At 27.5% G+C, this 24,780-nt stretch overlaps 1 protein-coding gene and 1 long non-coding RNA gene across 6 annotated transcripts in view; one reads left to right on the plus strand and one right to left on the minus strand.

Moving 5' to 3' along the window:
• LOC107452152 (ankyrin repeat domain-containing protein 27) overlaps positions 1 to 24,780 on the minus strand; it is a 125,203-nt gene that overhangs the window by 23,018 nt on the left and 77,405 nt on the right. For 4 of the 5 annotated variants that reach the window (XM_016068467.3, XM_016068468.4, XM_016068466.3 and 1 more), the window contains 2 exons: positions 20,133 to 20,226; positions 17,699 to 17,870 (listed from right to left, as the gene is read on the minus strand). In XM_016068467.3, the coding sequence (XP_015923953.1) occupies positions 17,699 to 17,870; positions 20,133 to 20,226 (266 nt within the window). Of the gene's footprint in view, positions 1 to 14,384; positions 14,483 to 17,698; positions 17,871 to 20,132; positions 20,227 to 24,780 lie in introns of those variants that run through there. The other variant, XM_043049557.2, reaches the window with a different exon arrangement.
• LOC122270791 (uncharacterized) lies at positions 7,801 to 15,639 on the plus strand. The gene is made up of 5 exons (XR_006225995.2): positions 7,801 to 7,933; positions 12,692 to 12,742; positions 13,706 to 13,770; positions 14,045 to 14,109; positions 15,514 to 15,639. It is a non-coding gene; the product is annotated as an uncharacterized lncRNA (long non-coding RNA).

Genomic DNA, 24,780 nt, shown 5'->3' on the forward strand with positions numbered 1-24,780 from the left:
GAAGAAATAATCGTTTCTTCTTTGGAGCGAGATCATAGTTCTCGTTTTTTCTTTTAGATAACATTTTGTTTTAACAAAAGACGCTTACCTCGCAAGAAGAAAAAAAAAAGCTAACAGGGAACTACAAAAAAAAAAAATTTTTTTTTAACAATTAATGCTAAGAAACTAACAATGAATAACAACAAAAAACAAGCTAAAAACTAATAACGAAAAAAAAAAAACAAGCAAGCAACAATTAACAAGAAAAAATAAAAAGCGGCAAAATAAAAAAAAATTTATGAATCGAATAAAAAACCGCAAAAGGGATAGAATTCATTTTGTTGTCCACGTGGTAGTTTCAATGTCAACTGGGTGTGGCCAATTTATGGTCAAACAGAAGAGGGAAATTTGGGGGTAAAGCACAAGCACAGCTGTCAAGATTGATTGATCAGTTTTTTCCAACTTCCATTTCTTTATTTTGTTCATTGGAAATGCAAGTGTTTTTACTTCTCACTTTATTTTAAACTGCTTAAGAAACAGATGTTTCTTTTGACACAGATTTATAATTTTTTTTTCAAGCTTTTTTATTTTTAAAAGATAAAATAAAGTAAGTTACTTCAACAGAATAAAATTCCAAATAAAAAGAATATAGCTGATTTTTTTTGTCTTATCAATATAAATTTCTTAAAAAAAAAAATTAAAAAAAAAAGATTAGATCAGATTAAGTGCCAAATTTTGGAATGCTGGATTAGGGGTCCCATACCCTGTTCTTTTCCCCAACCCCTTTTAAATATTGAGTCACATTGGGTTATTTCCATTGAAGGAGAGGGCATTCTACCCACTAAAATTCCACCCTCAAAGATTGTGAAAGTGAAACTTATTTCCCGTTCGCTAATTTCTTCAGAATTTTTTTGGGGCCTGTTTAGTTATTTCTTATTCTTGTTATTATTAGTTATTTCGTTATTATTAGCTGTTTCGTTATTATGTATTAGTTTTTCCTCAAATTTTTAACAGTAATAAATTTTAAAATCTTTTTATTTTAAAATCTTTCTTTTAATAAATTTTTTTTTTCTTATTACATTGTTTTACGGATTTCTGTAATCAGTTCAGCGTTAATTCAGCTACTGAACATATAAATATTTTTTCGCTGTTCTTCTGCTTTTTGGCGCGGTGCCAACTGGTAAGAACAACTTTATTTTATATTGTTCTGTTGTTTTCTTTTTTTGCTGAAAGAGAACTTTTTTGTTGCTTTTTTTTTGCTGAAAAAGAAATTTTTTATTATAATTTAGAAATTAAAACTTTACCTTATGAAATGCATAAAAATTTTTTATTTTTTTTTATGCAGATATTGTAAATGGTAATTTAAAGGTCTCTTCTAAAAGGATGCTGATATGCGCGGTTTAGCGTCATTGCGGCGCTTACTATAACTTTTTTTTTTAAAATTTCATTTTTATCGACGTGCGGCGCTTGCGACGAAGCGGCGCTTTCGCCGAAAAATACGGTAAATTTGGTCCTTTCAACATGCCAAATTTCAACTCAGTTGCAGTCCTGCAGCCTGTAGAGTAACTTTGGTCTATTTTCCCATCAAGTTTAGCAGTTACAGATTCTCAAATTAACTATCGAATGTTAATTTTTTTCTTCCATTGTAATCCTTGTATAGTTTTCTATACACCTTAGTAATTTAAAGCTCTAAGTGAGCAGAAATGCAAAATGAATAGCAAACGTTAAGTTCAACTCCCAAAACAAGCGGTGTCCCCTTCAATTTTCTGATATAGAAAAAAATGTATTTGATATTGAGAAAAAGCAAGTATCAAGTTCGGTGAGCACTGCAGCCTTTTTTCTTCTTTTTTTCCCCCAAAAATTCATATGAAGCAGCCTTTTTTTTCTTCCCAAGTTCATATGAAAGGAAATTTTTAGGATTGGTTAGAGGAAATGTTATTATTCTTTACAAAAATGGTGTTCCAGGTTTGCACACTTTTCGATTACATCAACTTCAAAACTATAGTCTCAAGTAAAAATCTGTATGAGTCGAAAAAATAAATAAATAAAAATAAATAAATAAAAAATCAGATAACATAAGCATTAATAAAAAAGCAACACAAAAAGATCAAATCAGGCTATAATTTTTGATCTTCTTATACTTGTAGTTGACTGTTTCCCAAGCTGAATTTTTTTCTTTTTCCTTTCATAAGGGAGTGATATTAATATTTTTACATGAAATTACCTTAAAGTGTTTTTATATTCCTGTATGGTTAATTTATACATAATTACTGTCCTTTGTCTTAGCATCATTTCTTATATAAATATGAATACTGAAGAAGGAAAAGAATTTAGGGAAACATATAGAACTTTCCTTCCTAGGAAACATATTTAGGTTAACTCTTAAACNCATTGTTATTGATGTGAATGTTTGCAAGCTTTAATGATGCATTTTTATTGGTGTTTTCATTGACAAGCATGGAAAATCATAGATTGTTCAAAAAACTTGAATGAAAATATTATTTTGAATTATTTATATAAAAACAGATACATATTTTACCCACTGCCTCCTCATTGCCCACAATGGTCAACGATAAAATTATAATAATTTAAATATTTTTAAGAATGAATGATCTAAAATTAGTAATTTGTAGTTGAAACACTTTTGTATGTGGTAAGAACTAGAACTCTTTTTCTGTACATCTAAAAACGTTGTTTTTTATGTATCAATATGAATTAATCAGTATGTATTATTATTATGTAATGTCAAAATGAGAATCATAAGGATAAATTTTACGCAATGCAATTTTAGAAATAAAATTTTTTTTCTATGCATATTAGTGCGTCCTTCATATTTAAATATTGATTACTAGAAAAAGTACATACGTTTGTTTTAGAATAAGAAGTTGCAGTTTTTTTTATAGGGATGAGCTGTTGATGGGGAGCAGCTGTAGATCCCCTTTCTGTAGGGTAAAAAGGAAAATTAATGATGTCCAGTTATGCGTTTTTCCTCTCTCCCTGTTGGTGGTAGTTCTTGAGAAGCCTTGAGCTTTTTCACCACTTTGTTTCATTTTCTTATACTTTACCTTGAATGAAGCTCCCCTAAACATCCATTTAATTTTTTACTTCTTTGCTTCATTATTATTATTTAAAATTTTAATGAAATTACTTTTTTAAATCGTTTGTGATTAGATTTCCATTAAACTACTTATTTTCCTTAAAAAAAGTAAATAAATGAAAAAATAAAAACAACACAAAATTCTCATATTTTATAGTTTACTCATAAAACAGTTTTAACGTAAGTAATACAGAGTGAAAATCTTTTACAGCTCAAAATGCAATTTAAAAAATATCAAACAGAAGTGTTTCTACCGGATATGGAAAATTACAAAAGTAAATAAAAAAATAAGTACGTTAATTAATTCTAAATTTTAAAAAAATAATTTTAGATTTACTATTAAGATATTATTTTTAATTAGTAAGACAACTTTACTTGATGATGAGAACTTCAACATGGAAAGAGCTTCACTTTTATGCTTTATGTAAACCATTTATAGGTATGTACTGTTCAAATTAGTACCACTCTAGCTTATTATTTTTTGCAATTAATAAAAGGACAAAACGATCGAGGCCACACAACATCATTTTCCTCTCTTTCACTTATCTTTCAGCTCTTTATCTAAACAGTTGAAAGTTTGTAAACTATTTAAACCATGGTGAACGACTATTTGAGTCTTTCACAACTATTGAGATAATAGTACGTTTAATACGCCATGATACAAATTAATCAAGTTTCTTCAAATACAAACAGATATAATTGTGTGCAGGTATAAAAAAAGAACATTAAAAAACAAGAAATTAGATTCTTTGAACCCTCAGAAATTTGAGTAATTTATCTAATAAATTTGTAATAAGCTTCGTGTTCATGCATCACTGCGATATTTCTTGAACTTTGATCTTGATTTTTTACAACATATGCACATTATATTTCTTAAACAAATACGTAAACAGATGTTTAACTATTATAAAACTGTGAAGAAGCATCATAGTATTTTTTTCTCATTATAGTAATAACTTTTAAGTAGGATTATTTTAAAATTTCTTGTTAGAATTTTTTTTACTAATTAAAGAAATGTTTAATATTTTTTTTCAAGCACAAGTTAGACACTGTTAATAAATTATTAAAAAAAGGAAGAAAGTTAATGGTAACAAAATTGTGAAGTCTTTTTATCTCGCAACTTCCAAAACTTAGTATAATTTAAATATTCCATCTAGACATAAATGCGTAAAATGTTGGATCTTTTTTAATTCAGGCATTTAAATGTCCATTTTTTAGTATATTTACTTTGAGGAGTTAACTCAGATACTTCTAAACTGGATTTCATCTTTTTAATTAGAAAAATATTCTGAAAATAATTATTAATATATTGTATTTTTATTTAATTTTTTACATGAAAAAATTCCTAGACAGCGGGAGGAAAACTACTAAATTATTGAGCAGAATCCTGAAAGAAATATTTATTATAATGTGTTTCCCTCTAAATAAAAAAGCCCTAAGGAGCGAAGTCCCCTCCGCTATTTTTGGGTGCTTATTTTAACTTTACATTTTGCTTTGCTGTGCAAAAAGTATAAGATTTAGAAGTTTCAAATTACGAAGGATAAGCGGTGGTGGCTCAGGGGAAAGAACGCTAGCCTACTAATGAGTTTTGAGGATTTGAATCCTAAGAATTGCTGGCTGATACGAATTTCGTACCCGGCTGGCGTAAAATATTTCAAGTGATAGACGCATCGTGGATTATTAAGAGTCCCATCTTCGTCTTGCTTAACAGTGGGAGGTTTTTGTGGTTTTCCTCACCATAAAAAAGTTCTCCACGAAGGCAATTTCCTTTGTACAAGAGTTCTCTTATTTTTTGAATTAGATTCAAAATTACAAGGATACAAAGTTGAACATTGATAGTCGTGAGCTTAAATTCGGGTCGGCTGTTCAACGACAGTTATAAAATAAAATTACGAAGGATTACAGCAAAATGGACAGGGAGTGCGATGAAATAGAAAAACGACTATTCTATTATTAGTTTGGAAATTGTTATCTGCAAAATCTGGTGTAAAAAAATACTGCGCTGGCTGCTCTGCAGAACAAAGAAATGCAAATACTAATTTGAAATTTTACGCTCTGTAAAGGCTAATTTTGTTTATGAATTTAATACCAGTATTCAAATATGTTAGAAAATTAATTGCAATTTTATTATTGCCTTTTACGCACCTTCTTTTTCTATTCACGTTGTTTGTTTTACTGTGATAAACAATAAGATTTATTATTTTAAGTTATGATGAGTTGTAGAGAAAATTAAGATTTCGATTGTTAACTTAAAAATTATTAATTGTTAATAAAAAATTACTACGATTGGTTGATATGTTTGCTAGAAAAGAAAATTTTATCAAAACTACCAAAATATTGTAAAACTTACTTTATTTCTGGCTGTAGAGGAACACCAAAAAGCTCAGTATTTTTTAACGAAGTGGTTAATTAATGTTTTCGGTAAAAATAACAAAAAATTTAGATTTTATAATTTGAGTTGAAATGCGATAAACGTGGTAAAATTCAGTAATTTTACCATGATAGTTTAGAGCACTATATAAAAACCTTTTGTTCAGAAAAATTTACTATTCAGTTTTATATTTTTTTCTAAATGTGAGGTTATAAGAGCTATAATTTTGAAAGCTAGAGTATCCGGTAAACTGCTATCATTTTAACAAAAAAAAATTACCAAATAAATGGTTTAAATACTTGGTTTTATTAACAGAGTTATGGTTTTGTTTTGAAAAAATTTTATTATCATAGAATGCGGTAATTTAGACAAAACTTTTTCTTCACGTAGTTAGCTGAAAGGTAACTTGGTTAAAATTTAATTTGCTGAAAGGGAGGATTTATGTGTATACTTAACAAGAATTTTGTTTTGGAATTCCAATATGTTCGAAAGCAATTGAAAATTTAAATACTCATTCGTTATATCTTTCTTTAAGTTTTTTTGCTTTAAATATTGACCATTGACTATTTATGCATTGTCATAAAAAATTTATTTTATAAGCTTGCGCTCAAGTTGTTGTCAATCAAAAGTAGCAAAAGACAGCGTGAGAGAGAGATTTGTTTGTTGCCTAATATCACTCTTAATATTTATATTGACATTTTTAAAAACAATAAACTTAATAAATAACTTTTAAACTGTTCCCTGTTTAAACTTTAATAAGTCTTGTTAACGAGTAAAATTACTTCTCATTACTTTTTCCAATGGATTTACACAATCTGTATTCCTTAAGTGTTTTTTTTTTTTTAAGTATAGATAATTATTTTTCAAATTTATTAAATCCTCTATTTCATTATGCTTAACAAAATGTTCTTACATAAAGCTACAATACTTGTATATTTTGAAAAGAAAATGTTATGCGTTTATTGAAAAGTGAAAAATATTGCAGCTTAAGGAAGTATACATAAAGAAAAAAAAATCAATGCTGAATGAATGATAAGCAATTACGGGAGTTGGTGAGCGGAGTATGAAAAGGGTAAAGCCTGCTATTTTTTATTTTTGTATAAATGGAATGATTTTTAAACAAAAAATAGACAGGTAATTTTTAACTATGCATTTAATAAAATATTTAAAGTTTCAAATGATAAAATAAAAAATAACTTTTTTTACAAGTGATAGCTATGCAAATAATAGCAAAATAAAAACTCATGTTACTTCAAAAAATTTCTATGCATGTTATAAAATATAAACTGTGTGTATATAAGCGTGTTTTAAAATATAAATTTAAAATATAAACTAAATAAAACTGTGTGAAAACTAATAATGGATTTCTAAAATCAATGTTGTTGCTTAAACGTAAATAAAATAAAGTTTTAAAGTAAAAGTTACGATTTTTATGTTAAAGAATTTAAAAATCGTGAATTTTAATGCCATAGAAATTAAAAATCTGCATAGCTAAATAGAATTTCATCGTATGAATATCATCTGTAAGAAAGTTAAAAGAACATCATTATCCTTATGAAGATAGTTAAAAGAAGTAAGTATTTAGTAGAAAAGTAAAGTAACCACCAATTTTTGCTTAAAGTATCCAAGGTAATGAATTTGTTGCAGTTGGTTATTTAGGATTTTAAATCTTTGTGATCATTAGCTTTCAACCAAAAATATAATTATAATTTAGTAATGTAAGTGAATGATATAAAAAAAAAACAGTCTTCGTGCATTCATAAATAAACAAAAAACATTTTTTTTAATGCGGGGAGTAACTTAGAAAGACTTTTAGAAGAAAATATATATATTTTTTATAAATTTATAATTTTGTAATGCTAATATCATATTTTACACAGCCAGTTTGCTAATGTAAATAAATTTGCCCAATTAAAGTTACTTAATTATTTATAAAAATATTTCATAAAAGCAGAACGTGTTTTTTACGTACTAAAATATTTAAAAAGCTGATGAAAACTAAAAAATGGTTTATTTACTTAAACGTGCTTAATTATGGAAGCTTTACTGTTCATTATAAAGAAACGATATTCTAATTTTCTACTCCGCAAATCAAAACATATATGTAAGCATTATTTCCCAGTTTATATGTATTAAAAAATTTTCTTACCAAAAGTACTCAAATGAATTTTGACTTCAATAATTATTTAATTTAGTAAGCTTGCTTATCGCTAATAGTTAATAAAAGGTTTTAGTGCATATTAATTTTTATTATGAGGACCAGAAATTGTCTTTAAGAATTCAAAATAGATATTGATTACTGCTTGAAGTCACCAGATAAGTATGTTTGAAGTCCTTGAAGTAAAAAGAATGTGGGGGAGAAAAGGAAAGGAGCACATTGGCGAAAAAGGTGTAAAAAAGGAGATAAACATAGCCCTTAGTCTCTAAAGGGGTCTCCCATCTTTCTTGGAAAAATAGAAATGGTTCCACTTCAAAAGAGCAAATAAGTAACAAGTTTTTTCTCTTTAGCTCATGTATTTTAAAAATTTGTTTTACTTATTAATTAAATAGCTTTTTATAATTAGTTTAATTTGTTTTGATTTTATTTGCTAAGTTTTTAGAAATTATGTTTTATAACTATAATATTTTAGTTGGCTATTTCATCTTATGCTCTCCTGTAAGCTGCTAGTTTAGTTTTAAAATGAATTAGACGATTTTTTTAATAAATAAAAGTTCAATTAACTCTATCTAATAAAAGAAGAATTTATAATTTCTTAGGCATTAATAACAAATGCTTCTTTCATTTTTCAGAAGCATTGATTAATTTAATAATTTACTTCATTTCAGTAGCCATTTTTTTCTTTGAAGGACTGTAAAAAAACATAATTTGAATTATCTAAACCGCGGGTGTCACTTATTGTTTCAAATAATACCTTTGATTAGATATAAGAAGTAATTTGAAATATTATTCGAACCACCATAAAATAAATAAATAAATAGTAGGAGTTTAAATTTTCTCATCTTTAATTAGTTATTTTATATTTAAATTATACTTTAATGTTGATATTTTTCTGATTTGACTTTTTTAAATTAAAAAATATATAACGTTGTTAAACATGCTAAAAATTGTTCCACTAAACACTTCCATTTTTAAACTTTTTTCGAGCATTTTCAGAATAATGTCTTCAAGCAATGCGTTTTCTTAATAAGGGTAGAAAGATTTTAATTGTCTGGCTAACAAATCATTCAATATTATATTTTTAAAAAATTAAAAAAAATGTGATTTTTAAAAAATTAACAACATATATTTATAAATAATTTATTTGTTTTGATACTCAATATAATATATTTTTGTTCTAAATAAATAAATAACAAAAGGACATATTAAATAGAAGGACAGTATTTCTAATTTTTATTTTGTTGTTTTTATCCATCTTTTGCATTTAATGTATTGCTGTAAATGTTTAAGAACATTTCAAATCTTTATATTAAGTTTAATTTTACGATTAAATTTGTTTTAAAATGAATTAATTTGTTTTAAAATGAATTAATTTGTTACAAAATTATTATGTTGTAAAATTAAATTTGTTATAAAACTAATTTGATTTAAAATTAGGTTTGATTTTTTAAAATTGAAATTAGAGTATTATTTTTAAAATTTATTTATGAGTACAGTAGACGCTGCTTAATGTGATAATATCGGAACGAATCTGATTTGATAACAATAACCGATTGATTACAATACAGTAAACGAAAAAAATTTAAGCTAAAAAATGATTTTTTTACATACATATTAAAATAAAAATTATTTTAAATTAGGAGTTGCTGCTGTAAAACTCTATAGTATTTAACAGAAATTAATGTACACTAAAGAAAAAGAATTAGTTAGTATACTTACATATTTAATGATGAACTGCACAAAACAATACAAAAGGTTAATTATTAACTGAAAAAGAAATCATCAATTGTCGATTGTTTAGCATTCTTTCGAAGCAAGTCATTTACGAATCGCTCATAATCATAATGTTAATGAAAGTGTTCCGCGTCGGCTTTGTTTTGCACACCTAGACGTAAGATCGAAGTGCCTCCCTCATCTGAGCAGGCGTCAGAATTTTGTCCTCGATAACACTTTCGGGTTCATCATCGGCATCAGAATCTTGTGACAAAGCTTGATCTTTGACACATACGGCTTCGCAAATGTCCTCATCAGTTAACGAAGTAGAAGTCTCAACCTTCTCGCCGATCTCCATCCATGCTTCAAAATCCTCAGCATTCATATCGGATGGGGGATTGAAAACGTCTTCCATTTCTTTCATCACAGCAGCATTGTTGTCCTCTGGTTGACAAAATCCTCCATGACTAAAACAATTTCGAATTGTTTTTTCCGACACATTATTCCATGACATTGTTAACAAATGTATGGCATCCAAACATTTGTTTTTTGGCTAGAGCATTCGCATTAAGATCTTCAGCGTCTTGGTCTTCCATATTTTCTAAGATCCTTGAACGCATTTCCTTTCTGTAATATGCCTTCAAGGTGCGGATAATTCCCTGGTCACACGGTTGAATTAAAGAAGTGGTGTTTGGTGGTAAGAACACGATATTTATCTTTTTTAATGAAACAGTTACATCATGCGCAGTGCAGTTGTCTATGAGCAGGAGTATGTTCCGTTTTAGTCGCTTGTCCCATTTCAACAGCCATTCGTTAAAGATGGTGGTAGTCATCCACGCCGTTTTGTTGGCAAAATAATCGACGGGCAGATTTTTCACACCTTTGAAACAGCGGGGCTTCTTACTTTTTCCAATCACTAAAAGTTTTTCTTTAGTGCCGGTCATACTAGCGCAACATAGCACAGTTAGGCGTTCCTTGGAGGTTTTACACCCTTGCGTACTTTCCTTCTGAAACATGTAGGTGTGTTCAGGCAATGCACCAAAATATAGGCCAGTTTCATCAGCGTTATACACATCTTCAAGTGAATATGTGGCAATAAGTTTAGGTTATTCTTCTTAATCCACTGATCTGCGGCTACATTATCGGCATCTTTTTGTTCCCCATGTGTCCTTCGGAAGAGTATGTTCTGCCTCTTTTTCCAGGAGTGGAACCATCTTTCGGTGGCTATGAAGTTTCCTTTACCCAATTTCGCAGCTAAATCTTCAGCTTTTTGGCGCAAAATTGGACCATTAACACGAGCGTCCCTTTCACGAACGTTTGTGAACCAGAGTTTCAATGCAGATTCAACCTCTTTGTCTTTTCCATCTCGATTTCTTTTACAATTCAGATTTTCGTTCAAAGTGCACTTTTTTTTGATATCTTCAAGATTTTTTAAAATTTTGCACAAAAGCGGCTGAAAAACTTTCAATTGAACAGCAGCGTTCCTTTGGCTCATTTTTGGCAATTTATTGTAACGATTTAAAATGTCAACCTTTTCTTTCACAGTAAGATCTCTCTATTTCCTTTCCATTATAAAAAACAAATCAGGTTACAAACCGTATGAACTATGGTAAAGTGAAAATTTATGCTAATCTTCTGCATGCGTCTTTTAAACACTTAGATGTGGCAGTTCCACTATCACCCCCCCCCCCAATTTTATGGTTTGACCAATAGTGACTCGGTAAGCAATCTGCCAAGATCAAGTGACATACCCGAAACAATGTTCCCTTTTGAAGGTCACCCCTTAAACCCTTCCCATAGTAGCTGGGACACATCATCTGTCACATTGTTTAGTTCTTCTAAAAAAGGGCTCGTGACAAACATTGACTTGTTACTGGCAGGTCTTCTTTTTTCTTTATTTAGGATTTCGGGGAATTTGAAATCGTCCAGTGCTACAAAATTTTACAATGCTTGACCAAAAATGGCAAAATACTCCCCTCCTAATAACATGTGTTTAAAAGATAATATACGAGCCCCTTTTGGACTTTTGGTAAGTTTCAGGAAACACTTTAAACAAAAAAAAAGGTTTTCCTTCTTGCTTTTATTGATTTCAGGAAAATAAAATTTACACCTAAACTGATAACAATAAACGAACATTTGATTACAATAAACGATGATTTTTCAATGTATTTTGATATAAACGGACAGGACTAAGTGATTTTGATAACATTAAATGATTGATAACATTAACCGTGATCACATTAAGCGGCATCTACCGTATAATAATATTTTCAGGATAATAGTATTTTCAGTATAATAATTTATTTTTCATGAAATAAAACTTTTTGTATTAAATATTGTTCGTCCTCAATGAAAAATAAAATCTATAACGACAATTACTAATTCTTTTTTTCCAGTTATTGTGCAAAATCTATAATTTATATCATCTAATTTATATTTTTCGTAATTTACTATTTTGAGTTTTTATATGGTTGTTAATTCTAAAATATACCTGTTCAGCCTTCACCTTCGACAATTTTGTATTTAAGAAAGTGTATACTTAACATATTTTCTACAAAAAAGTAACTTTAATTGATTGTTTAATTAAAATTTAATTTATGATAACTGTGTAGTGGAAATATATAATCCAGAAATTGTTGGTAACTTTCCTCAAAAAATCAGGAAATTTTATTTCTAAAATTCAGAGGGAGCCCTGACTAACAAAAGCTTTATTTAGAATTTATCTATTTATTTTAATTCTAATTGGCTCCCACGTCTTCCACACCACCCATGGTCCCATACATACTTATTCTTTTTCTAAATTAGAATCAAAAAAATTTTAAGAGAAAATTTTTCACTTTAAAAACTACTTAATTATGTTTGAAAAATATTTAACTTATTATTATTTTGTAATTTTATTATAAATATTATTAAACATTTAATAGTTCACATATTTTATCCAACTTCCAAAAACGATGTCTAATAAGTTAAAATTTCTTAATTAAAATTATTTACTTTAGATTTAGACCTGCCCTTTAAATGTTCCCTTACAATTCTGGACTAAATTTTATAGTCCTTTCCAATGATAAGTATTTTCAAGCAAGATCATCAGTAGTTTATGCTAAAATAAAACATGCATTGAGCATAAAAAAGACAGGTGGTAGACATTCAACTTATTGTCAGTTACCAAAAATAAAAATATTTGCTGTAATTTTAATATATGATTCTCCTCTTTCATTTAAATCATAATTAAATTCATTTAAATCAAAAAATTGGTTTTAACAAAAATTATATAATATAATTAGTTAGAAACAGTTTAGATTTTGTTGATTTTTAACTGTTTTTATGACGATCATATTCTGATTAATTCCTTTTCCTTTTCTTTTATGGAAAGAGAGGACGAAAGATCCAAGAAATGCTAATCCAGCGATCAACAGAAAATAAGGTAAGAGCATAGTGAAACATTATAATAATTTGTGTAATTTAAAATAATTAATAATTAATGGCTTATAATTTTAAAGAAACATATTTTTTTCAAATATTAATATTTTTTTAAATTAAATCACATATTTTTGATTTGCAAAAGAATTTTAATTTGTTGAAATAATAATTGTGCTCAAAATTAAGTTCACTTTATGTATTTCTCTAACACAGTCTTTATTAATAACGAGTGTTTTTATTACTCATACAAGCTTTTATATTGATATTTTTGCAATATTATTATTTAGTATTTTCTTAATAAGGTTTTGTATTCAATGGCAAATGCGCTTTATGAATGTATAAATTAGGTGAAAAGATGTGCTGACAATTTTACATCATTATGATATTTTAGTATTTGTTTTCTCTGTTTTCATTACATGCCTGTTATAACACTTTTTTATCATTCTATTTTTTTAACTAGTTAGAAAACAAAATTTTAAAAGAAATTATTTTTAGGTTATAAATGAAAAACGAAATATTTTTCGTTATTTTATTTAAAATGATAATATTATATATCATATAATTTTTTCATTTTAAGTTTCACCAGCATATAATATTCGTATTAAAGCTATTATTTTAGCAAATATTTTACTTAAAAAAATGCATGAAAAAAATTAAAAACTTTGACGCCCACATTAAATTTGGACTGAAAGGCTAAAAGTATTCCCCTACAAGCTTGTGCTAAGTTTTATTGAATTTACCAATTCACATTTAGTTCCTCTAACACACCACATGCTTAGGGTATAAACAAGATAAATGGTAAACAATAAACTTATTGTCATATACCATAACTTATATAAAAATATTTACATTAATTTTCATATTTGATTTCAGAAAGTTTTTTTTAAATGCTTTGATTTTGTTGTTTTTGTTTTAACTGATTTTACAACTATCATATTCTAATTATAATTTTTTCTTTCTTTCATAGCGAGTCAGAATGGAATATCAATAATGAAGAAAAAACTCAAAATTTAAAAATCAGCAAAAAGGATGGTAAGAAATAAATTTATATTTTACATTAGGTTACCACGTGGTTGGAAAGAAACCAGTTTTTTGTTTAAACTGGGGTTTTTGTGTTTTTCTAAAACAATATGTGGGAGAATATTTTAAGCCAATTGAAATTAACCGAACCAATTAAAGTCTTATTGTTTGTTGTTTTTTTCGAATTCATTTGTTTGGATCGAAATGTTTTGTTATTTTGCTGTTTTTGTTTTAACTGATTTTACAACTATCATATTCTAATTATAATTTTTTCTTTCTTTCATAGCGAGTCAGAATGGAAAATCAATAATGAAGAAAAAACTCAAAATTTAAAAATCAGCAAAAAGGATGGTAAGAAATAAATTTATATTTTACCTTAGGTTACCACGTGGTTGTAAAGAAACCAGTTTGTTTTTTTTGTTTAAACTGGGGTTTTTGTGTTTTTTCAAAACAATATGTGGGACAATATTTTAAGCCAATTGAAATTAACCGAACCAATTAAAGTCTTTCTAGCATTTAACTATTCCTTTAACTATTAATTAATGTTTTCAATAAACAACTAAAAAATATCCCTTCTTTTCTTTAAATATATTAACAAAGTATCTAATATAAAAGGAAAGAACTGATTGCTTTTATACAAATTTATTTAGCAAGCAAAATAAACATTCAACATTTAAATTTGATTTTAGTGATACCATAAAGAATGATTCTCTCCCTCGCTTGCCTGTAATATAGAAATGCTATATTTCAATATTGTTTAATTAATGTTATTATTTAGCTGTGTATAATTTATGATATTAGTATGTAATTAAATTTTATGGAACATAATTATTTTTTAATCCATTAACATAATACAAGTTTTTATATATTTAAGGCAATATATCATATATATATTTTAAATGAATGATAATTAAAAAGTTTTTTCTTACATGGTGCTTTATAATTATTTGATAAAAAGATACAAAATTGATAAGAAAAGATATAGTAAAAGTAAGTTTTTATACTAATGGTTTAATAATAAATAAAGTATAAATTTTTTCCCCATTTATTTTAGCATAATAGTTTATTTAATATGTTAAATAATATCCGAGTTCATAATATTGAAATTTCTGAATTCCTGATAAAAAAAACAACTTTATTCTCATATTTTTTCTAGCTTTTTGCTCTGATTTCTGACATGTCTGTGCTCAGAACATCACATATTCTACAAATACTAATGCAGTTCCTAAAACTATNGTGTGTGTGTGTGTGTATATATATATGTGTATCTATCTATCTATATATATATATATTATTTTAATGAATACTTGATGCAGAAAATTATTTTTGAATATAAATGCTAAGACACATATATTTACTTTGCCATCCTTTCAAAATTATTGAAATGCCCCTTAAAAGTAATTGTAGCAATTGTTAAAAGTAAGATGTCACAAATTTAATTGCGGATTTTAAATAAATATTGGTATAAAATAATATTAAATAATTGATACTGGTTATTTTTAATACAGAAGTACTATTAACTTTTCCTAATTATCGATCTCAAGCTGTTACGAATTGCTCATTAATAGAATTAGAAAAATTTTTCAAGCTTTGTTTCTAGAATTAAAAAAATTCATATTTAGAGCAAATTATACTTTTTTGTTAATTTTTTTTTTACAGTTAACTGATACATGTATAATGTACCAGCAATTTGGTTATTATTAAAGAAAGCTAAAATAAAAACAATAGAAGATGAAATTGCTTTATTTTTTGCAGGAAACTAGGCTCATTGAAAAGCAAAGATTCTGGAATGGGATAAAGAAATTATATTTGTCAATATGTAAATAGTGTACATACTGATTTATTGATTTGTTTCAAGGAAATAAAACTCTTTTTAAAGGTCATGGTTTATTTTAAGCTTTAAGCATTTTATTGTTGTTAAAATTCCCACTTTTATATAATTAAAATTATTAAATTGATGCGTTATTTACTGGTACAAAATATTTTTTTAAAAAAAAACTACTTATGATATATAATGTTTATCTAATATTTAATAAAATTAATGACTTGATGAATGGACACAAAATTATAGGATAAATAAACTTTTGTGTGCAAGTTTCTATTAATAAAAGTTGGTTTTAAATATATAAGCATTATTTTCAAAACTTAAATAACTTATTTATTGAGTTGCATTGTTTTATTTTAGAATAAAAATTTGTGCTTAATTTCATCTATCTCATTATGCCTAAAAAATTTAAACACTCAAATCAAAATTTCTTTTTTATATGTTTCTACTTTAAGTGATTGCGTTTATAATTGATTAAAATGAAATAAAGAAAAGTCTACTTTATTGCAAGAAGATTCATTGGATGATATTTGATTATAAATTAAACAATTGTTTTACACCATTTTGTTTTTTATATTGACATAAAACAGTATGCATGTAATGACAGTTGTTGTTTTATTACAATATAAAAAGCTTAAAGTCAATAAATTACTATCGCTGATATCAGCAGAGTAAAACAAACACTCGTGACAATTTATGTTCCCTAAATAAGAGTTGTTAACAACATGCAGCAAAAAGCCTTTGAAATTAAAAGCTACGATAAGTTCTAATTAAGGCAAGTAACTAACAAAAAAAAAATGGAGAGACACCTAAAATAAACGTGTGATAAAGGCAAGGACGGCATTAAAGTTTTCTATTGAACCAAGTGTGAAGTGAGTTAAGGGTGGTACATCAGTAAATAAGGCAAAGAAGTTTGCCTAAGCATCTGAAATAAGGGTGTGATACTGGCAAGGATGTCATTAAAACTTTCTATTGAACCGAGTTTGAGGTGAGTTAAGGGTGGTACATCAGTAAATAAGGCAAAGAAGTTTGCCTAATCACCTGAAATAAAGGTGCAATATGGGCGAAAACGGCATAGGCGTTTTCTAATCAGCCTACAGTTAAGGTGCCTTAATGGCAAGCGAGGCAACGACGTGCGCCAGTGAACGTATTCAGCTTTTTATAAAAAGGCAAAAAAGACATCATAAAGGTACAATAAAAGCCTTTACAGCAATTTTCTCTTTATTCTGTGAAATAAATTCCCCCCCCGGTATTTAACAGGCAAAAATGGCAAAGCAATCCAGAGGCAACAAAGTAGTTCCAGTCCTTTAACGATTGCCAGAAGTTTGCCTGAACTGCCATGCACTGGCCCTCATTTTGGCCCAGATTTCACTTTATTTACAGAACCGATATGGCGATTCAAACCCTCCGTAATGGCACTTTAGGTGAGCCGACATTGTCCCTTCACTAGCCCAAAAGTCGTGTGCTTGTTGGGATGTCTTTAAAAAAACTGCCTCTTTCAAAATTTAGATAATTTTGCGCACATTCTGAAAGTCTTACTGAGAGGCGACTGAAAAACATTGTGTTTTATATGAGTTTTTGAATTACCTATAAATAGTGGTGAAAAAACTAACTTTAAATCAAATTTATTTAACCAAAACTCTTACAACAAAACATAAATTTTGCTGCCACAAGAAAAAAATTTCTCACAAAGTGGTGTAAGTTGGCATCTCTGAATTATTATAAAGATCTGGTAGCTTCAAGCTACAAAAATTCAGATTTCCACATTTTATATCCATGATAACATTTATTAACACAGAATAAAATGTCATGATTCTTTCATGTACTTTTATACACTATATGAAGTGTATAAAAGTACATGAAAGAATACTTCAGTTAAACAGTTTTAATTTATTTAAGTCATATTTAGTTCATTAATATCTGTGTCATTATAAAATCAAATGTTTAAGTTTCGATTTAAAAAAATAAATATTTTTGAATGATCAAACATAAATACGAAAATAAGAACATATTTTGAAAATAAGGAGCTTTTCAAAACATAAAAAATTGTTAATAAATTATTGCAATAAAAAAATCGGTTTTCTACTGAGTAGCAAAAAAAAACTTCACTCAAACCTTTTTCAATAGTCCATTCTCTAAGATCTCTAGTAGATGCCTCTATCATTTTTGTCACATTTTCCAAGAGATGGTCAGTTGGAGATTGAAGTTTATTTGGCTTAGTTTCTACAGACGGTTTTGAATTATTTTGCATTTCAACAGTAACTTCCATGAGTTCTTCAAGGGATAACTAGTAAAAAAATGAAAGGATATATTACGAAATGCTAAAATAATTAAGAAGCTCAATTTTTTCCTGACTTAAATAAAATGAAAATAAAATAAAATTATTTAGATAATTATTCATAGTTATTGCCACAATCATAATTTTATAGTGCATTACAAAGGCTTTAAGTTGGAATTTTAAGTTTCTGAAACAGTTTTAACTTAATGAATAAAGAGAAGTTTTCACATAAAGAATCAAAATTGTGATGTTAAAATCTTAGGCATAATTAATATTGCTGAATTATCTTTTTAATTGTAGATTTAGGAGAAAAATTCAGCAGGATTTTTCTCTAAACACAAATTAATTTTAGTTAAATCCATTATAGGAAATATTTTAGCTTTGCAGTTATAAGGTTAACTACAAATAGATTTTCCATTTTTTTAATTACAGTATGGGACTCCTAATCCGGTAGGACCCGAAATTCGGCACTTAATCCGGCCTAATTTTTTTTTTTTTTTTAGAGAAATTTTTATTGATACGAGAAAAAAAACAGTCATATTCTCTTTTTATTTGGAATTTTTTCTCTTTAAGTAAGTAACTATATTTTATCTTTTAAAAAGAAAAAAAGCATGAAAAAAAAATAAATCTGTGTCAAACAAAACATCTGTTCCTAAAGCAGTTTAAAATAAAGTGAAATTGAAAAGTAAAAACATCTGCATTTCCAATGAACAAAATAAAGAAATGCAAGTTGGGAGAAACTGATCAATCAATCTTGACAGCTGTGCAAGTGCTTTACTGGTTTGTCCCCACATTTCCCTCTCCTGTTTGACCATAAATTGGCAACACCCTGTCGACATTGAAACTAACATGTGGTGTACAAAATGAATTCTATCCCTTTTGCTTTTTTTTTATTAGATTTATTTATCTTTTTATTTGTTATTAACTGTTACTTTTTTTTGTTAATTGTTGACTTGTTTTTTTTATCCTTCTTAGTTGTTTGCTTCTTTTTTGTAGTTATTCATTGTTAGTTTTTTAGCATTAATTGTTAACTTTTTTTGCAGTTCCTTGTTAGCTTTCTTTCTTTCCTTTTTTTTTTCTTTTGCGAGCTGAGCGTTTTTTGTTAAAACAAAATGCTATTTCAAGAAAAAATGAGAGGAATGATCTCGCGTGGAAGAAAAAAGGATAATTTCTTTTTCGGAGGATTTGGATTATTTCATCTTAAATTATTTCTCCTTGATTATATTATATAGATTATTATTTTTATTAATGAAATTTCTTAAGATGGGACAATTTTAAATTCACCCCATCATAATCTACAATCGGAACTTAGCTAAATTTATTGGTTTTTCTGCAATTAACAGCATAATTGAATTATCGTAATATATGGACGCCGTATTGGAATTTCCGGAAGAGATCCGAAATTCGGCAAATTCTGAAATACGGAATTTTGTCGGTCCCGTGAGTGCCGAATTTCGGGTCCTATACTTTATTTATAAACGCAGGGTTTTCACTCAAATCTTGAAGAAAATTTTCCTGTGTTTTCAATGTACATATTATACACAATATATTAAGAAGAAACACACAATCACTGTGCTCTTGAGAGACTTATATTAGTCTAATTATACTAGTTTTAATCACTGGAAAAACTTAAAGAAATAAGGAACAGTTTAACAAACTTAAAAGAAATACTGCTAATCTAACTAAAATAGTTTAATATAGCTGAAATATCATCCTCAAATATCCCATAGATATTGTTTTTAATAGTCCTTTTAAAAGACGAAAATAAGAAATAAAATCCCCTGTATTTTCCCAGTTTGTAAGGAAAAACTCAAAATTCACAGCATTATCCCAGTTATTTTAGGTGATTTTTAAATTCTCTGTATTTTCCAAATTTTCCATATTCTCCTTGTGGAGTGGAAACCCTGACACAGCACAAAAATTATTCAAATGATGACAGTAACATATGTATATTTAAATCTAGTATATTTTACCAAATTAAATTTATCATTATAAAACAGTGCATAGAATAAAGAAAGCCTTCTTGTTAGTCAACAACTAAAAAAATATTTAAAAATACTTTAAAAAATTAAATTCCATTATCTGATTAAAAATCATATTTTAAAAAAAATTAGGATACACAAAAAGGCATTCTTGTTACTTATTCAAAAATATTCTCTTAAATTTTCAGTTAAACTCCAAATTGACAACATTCTGTAAATTACCATTTACAATAAAAAAAATATGCTTAAAAACAATACATATTAATTATTATATTTATAAACAACATACTTCTTTCTTCATCTTTCTTGATGGTGGTTTCAAAAATTCAAATTCATTACTCATCAAAAATTCTTTGGCTGCTTGGAATGTAACTAGACCAAAACTGCAATGAAACAGCAAATATACAACTGCATTTTACATCATTTACAAATACAGGGGTGATTGTGAGCCCAAGTCAAAATTCCGGAAAATTTCTTTAGTTAAAAAAAAAAAAACAGTTTAAAATGAAAAATTAGAAAAAAATTTAAACAAGGTTTTTATCCTTTTTCTCATTATTTCTTAGTTTAGTTAAAATATATTTAAAATTTTACACATACCTATACCATTTACACATACCTATGATGACCAGGAGAAGTAATTAAAATTTACAAATATGTCTTTCCTTTGTGAGTTTATGATTATAATAACTATTTACTGATAAAAAATGAATATTAATCCTGAATATAAGCTTATAAAGTATCTGGCTCTCCCTTACAAACAAATAAAATAAACTGTGTTTTTAAGTTCCACCCTTGAAAATTTGACTTCCGGAAACTTCTGTGATCAATGATTTTTTGAAACGTCTGGACCTTCGATCTCCAGAAACTCCAGATCATTGTTAGCGAAAAATCCGGAAATCCGGATTTTTTTCCAGAGCACAATCAGCCCTGCAAATAATCTTTCTCTCATTAACTCTTCAAAAAAAGTAATTCTCAAGAATTTTAAACAATTTACAAATATTTTTATTATAAACATATTTCTTGTGTTGTTTAACTAATATATGAAAAGCATACAGCATTTTATTTTAAAAGATTAATGAATCATATAATATGAATTTTCTTCAATACTCTTAAAACTTTTTTAACAACTCGTTTAAGAAGATGTCTGAATGAGCTGTCGAATGTCTGAATTTCAGAAGGGGTGAAGCACATTTTTGCCCCCTAAATTCACAGTAAAAGAAAAATTCTGATTTCAAAAATAAACTCAAAATAGAAAAAAAGTAGGGTTTTTTCTAAAATTTCCAATTTAACTTCACTTTATTTTCCTGAATGTCTAAATTTCAGAAGGAGCGAAGCACATTATTTGCCTTCTCAATTAAATTTCAGAAGAAAATAAGGTTTTCAATTTCAAAAAAAAAAAAGTTTTTCTCTTATAAAAAAAACACCAATTTATATTGACTTTATTTTCATGAATTTCAAAAGGAGCAAAGCACAATATTTGGTTCCTTACTTGAATTTCAGAGGAAAGTAAAGTTTTCTACTTGAAAAGTCACTTCTAAGTTTAGAAAAAAAGTTTTTCTTCAATTTCTAAGTTTGCTAATCAAGCTTGACTTTATTTTTGTGAATGTCTAAATTTCCGACAGGGGGAAACGCTATATTCGCCCTTCAATTAAATTTCAAAAGAAAATATAGTCCTCTTTTTCAAAATAATTTCAAAATTGAAAAAAAAAATTTCAAAAATTATCAATTTCAGTTAACTTTATTTTCCTGAATGTCTGAATTTCAGAAAGGGTCAAGTACATTATTCACCCCTTTAATTAAATTTCAGAAGAAGATATGGTTTTCAATTTCAAAAACAACTTTAAAGTTAAAAAACTTACCAATTTAATTTGACTTTATTTTCATGAATGCCAAAATTTTAGAAAGGGCGATCACATTGTTTGCTTCCTTACTTTAATTTCAGAGAAAAATAAAGTTTTCGACTTGAAAAATTGCTTGAAAATTCAAGAAAAAAAATTTCTATTTTTCATTCCCAATTTTACTAATTTAACTTGATTTTTTCAGTGAATGTCTAAATTTCAGAAGGACATTTTTCGCCCCCTTACTTTTATTTTAGAGTAAAATAAAATTTTCAACTTGAAAAGTAGCTTCAAAGTAGAAAAGAACACACAATCTAGTAAATCAATTTAAAATAGTCTTTTTTTCTAAAATTACCAATTTAGCTTGTTTACTAATAACTTTTGCGAATGACTAAATCTTGGCCGAGGGTAAAGCATATTATTCGCCCCTCACTCGAATTTCAGAAAAATATAAAGTTTTCTATATTAAAAATAGCTTCAAAGTTGAAAAAAAAATTTTCACTAAAATTTTACTTTTTTACTGTTTTTTAATTGAAATTTACTGTACTTTATTCTCCTGAATATTTAAATTTCAGGAGGGGTGAAACATATTATTCGCTCTCTCACTTCAATTTCAGAGGGGACAACTGCCACCAGTTGGCACACCTCTGTCTGATGCCTAATGTTATGCTCTATTTTAATGATTCATTTCTTTTTAATGAACAAAATTACTAATAAATACAAATTTGGTTTAGTTACAGAATATGAATTTAGTTTACAGTTTCCATGATACCAACTGGTGCATAATTAGCATAACTCTCTGGAATAGCTAATAGCCCATATGGTACAACTCATGCAGTTTCTTAATTAATACATGCATAAGTATGAAACCTTTGCAACAGCATTAACAACATATTTTATAACATATTAATTCAAAAATTTATACGATTTTATTTGTTACAACAATAATAAATAATGTAAAAGAGTTTTACAATGCATCCTTCTTTACTTTACTTACACACAAAAATTTTAAAATGCTAAATAAACTTTGTGGAAAACTTCTCTAAATACAGGGTAATTAAAAATGAATATAGCGATTACAAATAGCTAAAACTATTTAATGAAAAATAATTTATCGAGAAGATTAACATAAAATGTAGGTGGAACTTCAAGATTTCTTTACATAAGGCGCAGTTAATCGCAGGGGTGATAGTAGTCAGAAAGTAAAAAAAGGAAATCCTAGAATGAATATATATATATATACAGTAGAGTCCCGATTATCTGAGTTAATGGGGACCACAACAAACTCGAATAACTGAAAAAGTCGGTTAAATCTCGGAAGAGTATAAAAACGGAAAGAAAAAGAGAAGGTATAAATGTAATATATTTAAGAAACACAAAATGTATACGAGTATACCACATACAATTCATATTATAATTAAAAAGCTTACTTAAAAGCATTTAAAAAGCATACTTTACGAGAATTAAATAGTTTTTACTTAAAAAAAGTCCTTAATCGTTTTTCGTTCTACATAACTTCGGCGCTTTTCTGTAGTAATGTTTCGCCTTTTTTAGGGATAACAGGAAGGCTGGTATCGCCTCTTTTTGTTGTTCTATATATTCAATAGTACATTCGATAGCTTTTAGTCCATCTGTACGAGAGATTTTTATATGTTGATTTTAATAATCACTGTCTTCATCATCTTCGCTAGATTCATTATCATTATTGACAATATTAACGATAATTTCATCAGACCAATAGCTGAGTTTTGTTTTTCTGAGTGTTTGGAAGATAAAATTCAGATTTATTTTTCAGCGGTTTTTTTTAAAAAATAAACTAGAAAAAAAAATCCTTGAAATATTTTATAGCTCAGTTAAAGCGGAAACTCGGATAACCGGGGCTCGGATAATCGGGACTCTACTGTATATATAATATGTAGAAGCTATAATATCTAAACATTTGACAAAAAAAGCGCGATTTTAAACCATGTGATTATAAATCTCGATGATTAATTTTAAAATGGTATGAATATGAATCACATGCATGATTCTAAAATCGTGTGAATAAGATTTTAAATTGACAGAATATGAATCTTTATATGTGGCTTTTAAATCTTGTGAATATGAAACTCGACATTGGATTTTAAAAATACGAAAATACAATAAATCATGATGCGTAATTTTTAGATCCCGTAAATACGAGTTATGATGCATAATTTTTAAATTGCGTGAATAAGAATCGCAATGCACAACTTTTAAATCAGGTAAATACAAAAATCTATGTTTGGTAATAATATTGTGGTTTTAAAAACGTTTTTATTAATTTGTTTGCTTTTGACAATTTTGCAAACAGAATTACGAAAGTACGAGCTAGCTGGCAGGCGGGGGAAAATATGGGAAATCTTATTTTCTGTGCGTAAAATCAGAGAAAATAACTAAAATAAGTAAAAATGAGGAAGAGTTGGTAGTTACATAGTTTGGATTTTCTGCTCGTCTTTTAAATTCAGAAATAATTTTTCTATTTCAACGACACAATTTTCAGAAAAAGCAGAATATTTATAAAAAAGGAAATTTTTCAAGAGTCGGAGTTTCTGATAAAAAGGCTGAAATTCGAGAGACAAAAGTGGAAATCTGCTAAAATGCGGAAAAATCTCATCCTTGTAATCGGAATTCTGTGCATCCGCGAGTTCATTAGTGAAAATGGCGAGTCCCATGCAGAAAGCATTCTGCGTGCAAGAATTTAACAATTGTCATTCTGTTATCTCAAGGCAGAAGCCCACAAAAAATGACGTAAGAAGGCAGCTACAAATGCAACTAAGATTATTAGTATGGTGTGTTCTCAGACAGAGGTTGCAACTGAAACCGTACAAAATTAAACTCATACAGCAATTGCACAATTAATACGCTTGTGTCAGTGACTGCACAAATGCTTCAGGATGTATGGCGTGAAAAGGCCTAGATGTTGTCCGTGTGACCAAGGGAAGTCACATAGAAAATCTGTGACGCATGCATACAAAATTTTGAAATACCTTCTAATTTTATTGATAAATTCTTTTTCATTAAATAGTTAGAGCCGTTTTTAATCACATTTTGAATTACCCAGTATACTTTCACTTTTTG

Source organism: Parasteatoda tepidariorum, chromosome X1, assembly GCF_043381705.1.
Source record: "Parasteatoda tepidariorum isolate YZ-2023 chromosome X1, CAS_Ptep_4.0, whole genome shotgun sequence".
NCBI lineage: Eukaryota > Metazoa > Arthropoda > Arachnida > Araneae > Theridiidae > Parasteatoda > Parasteatoda tepidariorum.